The sequence below is a fragment of the Triticum urartu genome, chromosome 3 (assembly GCF_003073215.2).
Source record: "Triticum urartu cultivar G1812 chromosome 3, Tu2.1, whole genome shotgun sequence".
Taxonomy (NCBI): Eukaryota; Viridiplantae; Streptophyta; class Magnoliopsida; order Poales; family Poaceae; genus Triticum; species Triticum urartu.
The window spans coordinates 470,847,716-470,858,121 of NC_053024.1; the positions used below are offsets into that span (position 1 = coordinate 470,847,716).

The window sequence follows — 10,406 nt, forward strand, 5'->3', positions numbered from 1 at the left end:
GCCTGGCGCTGATGAGCTTTCCGAACTCCGACGGCGACTCCGGCACGGGTCAATTCATGATCTTATTGTTAAGCCGGGCCGATGTTAACCGCTCGCTGCTATCGACGGCCATCATCCGTCTTTTTCGATCCAGTCGTGGCCCGCTGCCGATCGCCGTCGCGCAGGCCCATCGGCGCGGTTCACTCCCTCTCACCGCCAACGGTGAAAGATCTCGCCGCTGCACCGTCGCTGCCGGAGAAACGACGCATGGCTCGACTGATTGACTGCTCCTAGCTAGTAAGATCGTCCAGAATCCAGTAGCCCAGCAACGTTTTTGCAGCTTCCGGGGGATCTGATCGTATCTGATGACGTACGCGTCGTCCGTCCGTCGAATCGGACGTTCGATGTGCCTCGCCGTACCCGTACGACGCCGACGGCCGGCATTTTCTCGACGAGCCCACCGACAGCAAACGTTCCTCACGGCCTTCTGTTTTTCCTCCTCCTCCTCCCAACTTCCTTCCCTTGTCTCGCTTTCCGGGAGTATTCCCGGAACGACCGTCCCTGGGAGGGAGATAATAATAATATGTTTGTGTTTGTGGCTACTGCTGTGACGGAGCCATCGCACGGCCGCTCGCCATTAAGCTCGTCCGGGACGGTACCGCGGCTGATGGCGTCGTGGTGGTGGCGGAGGCGGCGGCGGCCACTTTGAGTCTTCCTCAAGGCTGCAACCTGAAACGAAACCAACGGATGGATGGGTGGATGGCTGGATCGCTCAACAAAGGCGACGTCGCTTTCGCAGATGGCTTAGCAATCCAGCTTCCTCTCGCTATGCAACACCGTCCGAATAGTTAATGCACGTGTCTTGTCACGTCTAATGAATCATATATATATATATATATATATACGCAAAGCTACCACACACACACATGCTTCCGTGCCGCGATCACATACATACCTCTGCAGCAGTAGCAGCACGAGAGTAGGAGTAGTACTATACGGGTGACCAAGGGGAAAGACATACTTGACCGTAGCAGAGATGTATGTAGGTCCATCTCGATCTTCTCGGATATCGATCCCACTGGCATTTTCTCTTCTTTTTGCATGACTCAGGGCAGAGTCAGAGTCAGATTGGCCGGGCCGGTCAAGAAGTGCGATGCGAGACCGACCTTCCTTTCTAGCAGAGCAGCCGCCGGCCATGTCGTTTGGAAGTATGCAGCGGGGCGATGGCCGGAGTTATAACGGTGGCCTTGACTTCCCTTGCGTTCAAAGCTACTCCTACATGCCTCTGTCCAACCAGTTTGTTCAAGCTAAGCCAATCAATGCACGACGTGACGCCTGCGGTCCATCCTGCCTGCTCCCTTTTTTATACTGTACCCCTCAAATAATTCTCAACTTACCCCCATACAGTTCCGTTACACACGCAGGAAATGTATAGTCGGTTTCGCTTTGCGTATACGATCTCTGTACGATAGTAAAATCCTGCATCCAATATTGATCTGCCCACTTGATCCAAGGCTGATGGACTAGTGTTGTACGCCCATCGTCTGAAAATTCGTCGTACGTGTAGCGGGGCTCATGGTCATGGACAAAAGAAGACCAAGATAACTCGCAATTTAGCTAGTCCCAAGATTCAAGTATTTGATCAACAGTCAGAGCATATTACTTTGGAAAAGTACATAATAGTGAATGGTATTGAGCGAATGTTTCCTGGGAGTGGTTTTTAGGAAAGGCTCTTTTGAGAGTCCAATCCCGTGCGCAAATCTCAAAGCGATCACAACATAGCAATCCCCGTTCGCTTTCATGCCTCCTCCTGAGCGAACGATGTAAACCTTCTCTCTCATGCACCCTCCCTAACGAATGATGCCGTGTGTAGCATGGCACTCCCCTAACTATGAGTATTATGTCAATTACTGGAATCATTATGACAACTTCTCTGCGTAGCATGACAATTTCTGAACATGTGCGCAACTTTCCCTTTTCTTAGCCTGCCAATTCTCTCTTTGCAGCATGGCAAAACCCTGAAACGCATGGCAATTTTCTCTGTTACAACGTGGCAAATCCCTAAAACGTATGACAATTCGTTCTGCTATAATATGTCAATTATCACGGCAAATCTATCTGCCATAGCATGGCAAATCTCTCTATTATAGCATGCCAATTCCTAAACATTCCCTGGGAGTGATCTCTTGAGGAACACTCTTTGATCGAATGAGCCTCCCAGAGTGAAAGATCGTTCGCGCCAGGGAGGGCACGTTAGAATCACAAAAGTAATACCATTGTTTTTGTTTTTTCCACGGTACTAATTTCCCATCGCCGTTTAGTTACTTTTGTATCAGAACACCTGCATTTTATTTGTCGGTTCTGGTCAAGCTTGAATGGTATCTTATAAATATAAAAAAAACAGGAGGAATACAAATTAATCCTAATTAAAATTGTGAAATTCTTTAGCCAAGAACTGATCAAAGCAGTACAGCTAGTGCTCACCAAATTAATACTATATATACACCTTTCTCCGGTGAGTATTATATTATGTTACTGTATGTGCTCCTGCTCAAGTTGGACATCAAGAAGGCTTTTGATTCAGTTAGATGGGAATATTTTCTCGACCTATTACAGAGGAGAGGTTTTCCTTTGAGGTTTCGTGAGTGGATCACGGCCCTTCTTCGGACATCTACATCGAGGGTTCTTCTCAATGGTGTTCCTGGCAATCCTATCCAGCATGGGCAGGGCCTCCGGCAGGGGGACCCAGTGTCTCCCCTTCTGTTTGTCCTTGCTATTAACCCCCTTCAGCAAATCTTGGACGTGGCAACAGAGAATGGAGACCTACACAGATTACGTGGCCGTGGTGCCCGCCTTCGCACCTCCCTATACGCGGACGACGCTGCCATATTCTTGGTGCCTATCAAGGAGGATGTGGATATGCTTGCCACCATACTTCAAAGCTTTGGAAACGTCACCGGCCTAGTTACGAACATTAACAAGAGTTTGGTGGCCCCTATTAGATGCTCCAATGTCGACCTTGACATGATTCTGGGTGCCTTCCCAGCGGTCAGAGCTTAGTTCCCCTTGCGATACCTCGGCCTTCCGCTATCCATTCATCGTTTGCGGGTTGTCGACTTCCAGCATTTGTTTGATAAGATTGCTGGAAAGATCATGATTGGCCAGGGAAAGTACATTACGATGGCTGGGAGGAGCATGTGGGTAAAGTCAGTTATCACTTCGCAGGCCATCCACCACCTCACTTCGCTTGTGGTGCCCAAAGGAATGATGGCATCCATCGTCAAGCTGCAGCGGGCTTTTCTTTGGGGAGGCACGGATAAAGTTTCTGCAGGCAAATGTAAGATAAGATGGGAGAAAGTTTGTACGCCCAAGGACATGGACGGCCTAGGCATCCTGGACATGGAAAAATCCGCACGTGCCTTACGGCTCAGATGGCCTTGGTTGGTTTGGAAGGACGCGGAAAGAGCTTGGGTTGATTTGGGGCATCCGTGCGATGAAGAGGAAATGGCTCTATTTTATGAGTGCACTTCCATCACTGTTGGCAACGGGCAAAGGGCCTCTTTCTGGCACTCCCCTTGGCTTGGGGGTCGCAAGCCAAAAGACATCGCTCCCTCCATTTTTGCAATTTCCAAACACAAGAATGACACCATCCATAGGGCTTTGGATCTCAACAAGTGGATTGCCAACATCAACACAAACTCTGGGCTCACAATTCAGCACATCCTTGAATACTATGAGCTTTGGGTTGGATTACGAGAGGTCTTCCTTGATGAGGGGGTGGATGATGAGATTGTTTGGAAGCTTTCGCCTTCCGGTGAGTACACGGCATCGTCGGCTTACAAAGCTCAACTCGACGACTCCACTACATCGAAAATGAAGTCTGCAGTGTGGAACAATTGGGCGCCGCCAAAGCACAAATTCTTTGCTTGGCTTATCATTCAAGACCGTGTTTGGACGGCGGACAGGCTTCAACGGAGAGGATGGCCAAATTGCGGCCTATGCCAGTTATGCAAGAGGGAGCCAGAGACGGCGGCACACATCATCTTCCGCTGTCGATACACGGTACGCATTTGGACGGAGATCAAGACTTGGATGGGTTTGACCGATGTGGACATCATCGACTGGAGTAACTTCAACAGCGTCAACGATTGGTGGCATCACATGGTAGGCGTCAATGGCAATGTGAGAAAGGGCCTCGCATCTCTCGTCATGTTGGTTTCATGGGAGATTTGGAACGAGCGGAATGCGAGAGTATTTAGGATGGTCCTCCATGCCAAATGTAATCACGTCTAGAATCAAGGCGGAGGTCAGACTTTGGGGGTTGGCAGGTGCCAAACGGCTGAATTCTCTTATGCTACGAGAGTAGGCTTATCGGTTTCGGGCGTCTACGGGCGGTCGGTCATGTAATTCAAAACTCTTCTTAATTAATGAGATGAGGTAAATTTTTTGCCTCCGTTTTGGAAAAAAAATGTTACTGTATGTTGTATTGGTGTTGACGTACACGTCTATTGGATGTGGACTTTGAACACGAGTCTACGCCGTAGAATTTATATTTTGTGCCGGAGAAAAAGAAACGCTCCATCGATCGCGGCATGCAAGTTGGTGCACACCTTGCACCTTGGCCTTTAATGCTTTTGACCTTCTAGACTAGTAGCTAGTCCGGTTCTGGTAGCTATCAGCAGTTCAGCACTGCCCAATGTTGCGTCCCAGGACTTCCAACCTGATTAACCTGCTGGACCATGTCTAAACATATTATAATACTACCCAAAAAAAAGCATTCATCAAACCCCAAAAGGGCAAAAGTAATACTACCATGAATTATGCATATACTGTTAGTTTCTCTTGCCTTCACAACACCAGTTCATCGATCAACAAGTCCGGAATGGAAAACGTAGGAAGTTAACAAAGCTTAATCAGTGACACTTATTTTGAGACGGAGAAAGTATTAGTTTGTCTTGGCCTCACAATACCAGTTCATCAATCAACGCGTCCGAAATGGAAGAGAAAGGAAGTTAACCAAGCTAGACAGATTCAAGAACAGTGCATATCACATGTATGATCTCATTGCTCCGAAGAGCGCTGCAATTGCACTCTCTCGTAGTACAAGAGGTACATACAAATGAATGAGGATATGGATGTAACTGGTCCACCATCTTCTTGATTGACTGGCTGGGAGTAAAACAAAGGCAGGGAGCGATCATGCCATGGCTTTGACGATTTCTTGCACTGTGTCGATATGCACACTGTGCAAGCATCTTAGCCCAGCCAATTAATTGGATGGCCACCAAAGTAGATTTCCTCTCGATGGACAACCTTTAATTAAACAAACATGAATTCTGTCACATGTGTATTAATGTTTCTTCCTAGCTAGACAAGTTTGCTAAAGCTAAAGGTACTGGTACTTCTATCCCAGTGGGTTAGAAAGAATCTGTGTGCTTGAGACTGTACTAATCGTCCTCAGCTAGCTAGAGTAGTAGAGTACAAAGAGCCATTTAAAGTGTATGTGTGTGTGTGTGTGTGTGTGTGTGGCTAGCTGAAATATTTGACTTTCTACAGCTACAGGGACCAAATTTTAAGCTACATACTAGCACATCAGAATCGACCATGCATCCAATTTGTTCCACACTTGCTGCTCAGATCAAACCTAGCTATATTTGACCAATTATTAGGAGTATATAGGATGGAGTATTTCAAATAAACATTTCCATAAATAAACCTAATACCACATACTATTGTGTTCATTGTTTAGTCATAATATTTAATATTATGAGGTTCATAATATTTAATATTATGAGGTAGCATTGGAAAGGGTGGAAAAGCTTAAAAAAGGATATCCGGACCATTCCACACAAATAGCGAAATGTCACATGTCATCATAGATCTAGCTAATTGACCTACTCTTTTGTCCATGGTAGATATATCGATGCAAGCAAAAATATCTGTTACTATATTTCATGCTACATGCATGACTGACCAGTGCACATTGCATGGAACCAAAATTTGGAAGGCGTCAATCATGCATGTCTTTTTTTTATGGGAAGACGTCAATCATCTAACCGACGAAATAGCAACTGATTAGTCAGTAGATAAATTGACTGCTTCGCAAAAACAAAGCAAAAAAAGATACATTCACTGTTGCTAGCTCTAAACCCCAACGTGGTGAGCACGACTGCACGTACGAGTCATGCATCACCGCACAGTTCAACAGTTGCACCCAAGCTTCGTCTAAACTCCAAATTTAACACCCAAATTAACCACGTTTGAATTAGCTAGGTTCACATCAATCGATATATCATATTAGATGGATCATCGATTTTTCTCCAGCTATTACATACGTAGTATGACTCAGGCAGACATGGACCGTAACGTGCATCGATCAGTGACTACATCCAAGTTTAATCTTGCACCAATCATATGTACATGTACAGAAACCACACAAGCAGGGTCTACAGTGCAGGTAGGTTCACATCACTATGGATGAGTAATGATATCTACACCAGCTCGCTAGCTAGCTAGGTAGCGCCTGGAGCGAGCGAGCGACCTGGTCAAGTGATCACTACCTGCAAGAAAGAAGCAAGCAGCAAAACGACCCTCACTGCTTTTTCCCTTAACAACTCTTTGTACCAACCACAGGAACAATCCCATCACGGGTTCATGACAAGTTAGCTAGCCAAGATCGTTGTACATATCGATCTTCTTCTTGCCACAATTGCCACCAACAGCAAATTAATGAAGCCTATCATGCATGATCGGTTGCCATGTATGCAAGAAACCTTAATACCATACCAAACATGCAAATGGATATGCGCATTCTTAGTACTGTTGCATTAATGGAGCCAGGGGAAACACAAGGAGCATAAAATTATCATACATATAGCTCATGCATGCATGGCCAGTACCGGCGACAGAGTGCAATATATGCATGAGATGGGGAATTAGGTACTTTCATGTACAAGAACTGCTAGTACACTGACTACTACGAGAGCTAGATAGCTAGCGAGCTAGATCCATCGAAATGATACGAGGCCCAGAAAAAACTCATTCTGTACCATCTCGCAGCACCGGATCGATCGAGGAAGGAAACAAATCAAGAAGTGAAGGCAATCAAGGAAAAACAAGATCGATTGGGGGATGTTAATAAGGCAGCAAGAACCAACCAAATCTCTTAATTATCTCTAGCTATAGCTAGCTAACTAATGAAGCTTCCCATACGGTGATGAGGGCTGGTTGTTGTTGTTGCCGCCGGCGCCGTGGATGAAGGACGGCAGCATGTCCTGCAGGAGCCCGAAGTCCGGCGCCATGAAGTGCTGCATCTGGAGCGACGGAGGAGACGAGGCGGTGGGGCTCGCCACGCTGCTGATTGAGCCGGCCAGACCCTGGGTCGACGCTTGGTGGCCCGCACCGGAGCCGATCATCGGCGGCGTCATGCTGTGGTGGGCGCGCGGCTGCAGGAGGCCGCCCAGCACGTCGACGCCGCTGCTCCGGCCGAACGGCGATCCGGCGCGGCCGCCCATGCCCATCTGCGGCATCATGCCGAGGTGGCCGTGGTGCTGGTGATGCAGGTGCGCGGCCTGCGCGGCGAGGAGGTGGGTGCTGCCGCGGAGCGCGGAGGGGATGGGGTGCGTGTGCTTGCCCTCGTACGTGGTGATCACCACAGCCGGGTCCTGGAACGACCGCTCCACCCTCTTCTTCACCACACACTTCTGCGTCGTGCACCGGTAGTAGCTCCTGCACACACCCGTCACCATTATCAGCACAAGCACATACATAACCATTCTTCGTCCCTACATACAGTATATACCAAAATCGCCCATGCACATGCGGTGCAACTGCCTATGTATGTATAGTACGTACATACGTCGATACGTACCTGGGATATGGGCTGTTCTTGACGGCCTTCTGGCCGTACTTGCGCCAGCGGTAGCCGTCCTCGAGGTGGTCGACCTCGCTCTTGGTCATGAAGGCGAACCGCGGCTGCCGCGGCCGCTTCTCGCCCTTGGCCGCCTTGCCGCCCTTGGCCGCCGCCGCCGCAGACCTGAAAAGATTTCGATTACGCGTCGGTGAGATGAGATATCAGCAGCCGAAAGCGGCGGAATCGTATACCATTTGGCTGTCTCGATACCTTAGCTATCTACTCCTAATCCTAGTGGTGGATAGAGATTTCGTTCATACTACGATCGATCGACCGACTGCGATATGTATGGCCTCCCGGCCGGGATCCCGTTCAAACATGCATGGTTGTTGGCGTGGTCTATGTATGAGCGCACATGGTTTTTTAGGAGGTTCACATTGTGCCCGGCCTTTTTGCTGCCCCTTTTCTGCTCTTTGGATTTTCTGGGAGATGCGTACATATGATAGGTTGCACCAAAGTAGAACCTGAGCAAATCCTAGATGGGAGAGGGTCTCTTAACTGGGCATGGTTTCATTCTAGAGATTATTGGGCATGATTTTGACAAGATGGGGCCATGGGCTAGAAGAAGAAAAATGAACAAAGCATAAATAAAAGTAGAAAAAATGCAAGAGGCAAATTTGTGATCAAGATTTTGGAGATGAAGCAAGTAATCAAGAGTTCATGACACGAAATCAGATTTTATGTTTTTATTTATATTTATTCTTGATTGTCAGGGTGAGGCTTGAGCGCTCGGTGTGAAACCCTAGCCGGGTTCACACCTTGGCCAGCCGGCCAAACTACCTTAAAAGGGGAATAAAGAACAAAAAAAGAACAGAAAGGCATGAATGAATGAATGGCTAGCAAGCAATTCAAGGAAGCGAAATCTAGCCGGCCCCAAATCTTGATCCAATATCATCACAGAAAAGAACTAGAGGCAGGTAACCAGATTAGGCAGTCAGAAGGACCAAGAACTCGCCAAAAGGGACGCCCCAAGATTTCAGATCAAGACACGGAAAATCACAGAGAGAGAGAGAGAGAGAGAGAGAAATTAATGCAGTCCAACTCACCCTTTCTTGCTCTTGTCACCCTCATCTCCCCCCTTGCCGTCCTCCCCGTCGCCGTCCTCCTTCTTGCACCTCCCAGCCGAGTCCCCCTCTCCGGCGCAGAGGCCTCCGCCGGCCTCGCTCGACGAGGACGACATGGACGACGTGGCGTTGGGCGTCCCCCCGCCGGCGCTGGGGGTGAGGGCGCCGCCGCTGGGCGTGGTGTCCACTACCAGCTCCCTCTTGACGACGTCCTCCGCGGCTGGCAGCTCCAGCGCCCTGCACAGCAGATCGTAGTCCATGGGCGTCTGCAGGTAGTCGGCGAGCCAGGAGGCCTGCTGCTCTTGCTGCTGCATCCCCGGCCCCGGCCGCTGCATGAAGAGCGACGCGAGCTCGTCGTGGAACTGGAACTCGCCCGACATAGGCGCTACGCTGTATTGCTTTGCTGCCTGTGGGAACTCGAACCGATTGTTCTTGGCGCTGTGGCTGGCTGTGGGCTTATGAAACGGGAGGGAGGGGGGGAGGGATCGAGAGGGAAGCAAGCATATGGGGGAGGTACTAGTAGTGGTGGTATGGTGGTGGAGGTGCAGTGATTAGTGAGGCAAGCCAAGGAAGGAGACAGCGAGAGGTGTGTGTGTGCAAGAGAGCGAGAGGGGGCGCAGCTCCTAGCTATATCTTGGGGATTCAGAGAGAGAGAGAGGGGGGGGGGGGGGGTGGGGGGGGGGGATTTTTTTTTTCCATTGGCTTTTTGGCTAGCTTTTCTGAAAGAAACAACCGCTAATTGATTGGGCCCAAAAGAGAAGAGATAGATGAGATAGATGTCCATTCCTTGGCCTCTTCCCCACTCCTTTGGTTTCTTCCTCTCGGTTTTAACCGCAGGATACTCCATGCTTAGACTTCAGAGTCCAGACCTAGCTAGCTAGTAGTATAATTCTAATACTACTGCTAGAGTATAGTAATGGCACCGTAATTTGTAATGTAATGGTGGGGGTGGGAACGGTCCACGGTCACGGGGTGAGTCAGCGGCGTGCACCGGCGGTAGCCGGTCACATGCAGGGGTCAAAGCGCGGCGCCGCGGTCAATCGTTCAGACGGATGGGGCATGACACGTGTACGTCGCCCTTTGACCGGGCCCTACCCTACCCACCCACGCCAGCGTGACGCTACGTGATCTCTGCTCTGCTCCGCGCCCTCCGATCCCGATCTCGATCTCGAGAGCGAGCTGACGGCCGCTGATGCTGGCGGTGGCATTGCATCATGGCATACGATGAGAATGAGACCAAGGGAATAACATGTGCGGGGTCAAGCTGGCAGCGGCAGGTGGGGCCGTTTCCGTTCGGAGACGGTGCATGACTCTGCACGTCGGGGCAGGCCAGGCATCGGGAACTGCTTTGGATCATCGATCGCCATTTCCGTTTCCCTGCAAGAGAGGCGCATATGGAGGGCATCCAATCATAAAAAGGGATCCACGGTGACCGGGGACCTATGCCTTAA

The 10,406-nt window shown here is 49.4% G+C and overlaps 1 protein-coding gene across 1 annotated transcript; it reads right to left on the reverse strand.

Annotated features, from left to right (window-relative positions):
- Positions 1 to 6,822: 6,822 nt before the first annotated feature.
- Positions 6,823 to 9,565, reverse strand: LOC125544413 (WRKY transcription factor 71-like). Its single transcript, XM_048708103.1, has 3 exons — positions 8,938 to 9,565; positions 7,850 to 8,014; positions 6,823 to 7,707 (listed from the first exon to the last, which is right to left on the reverse strand). Exons 1-3 carry the CDS (start codon positions 9,333 to 9,335, stop codon positions 7,173 to 7,175), a joined length of 1,098 nt encoding a protein of 365 aa, XP_048564060.1. The 5' UTR covers positions 9,336 to 9,565; the 3' UTR covers positions 6,823 to 7,172.
- Between the last annotated feature and the right edge of the window lie 841 nt (positions 9,566 to 10,406).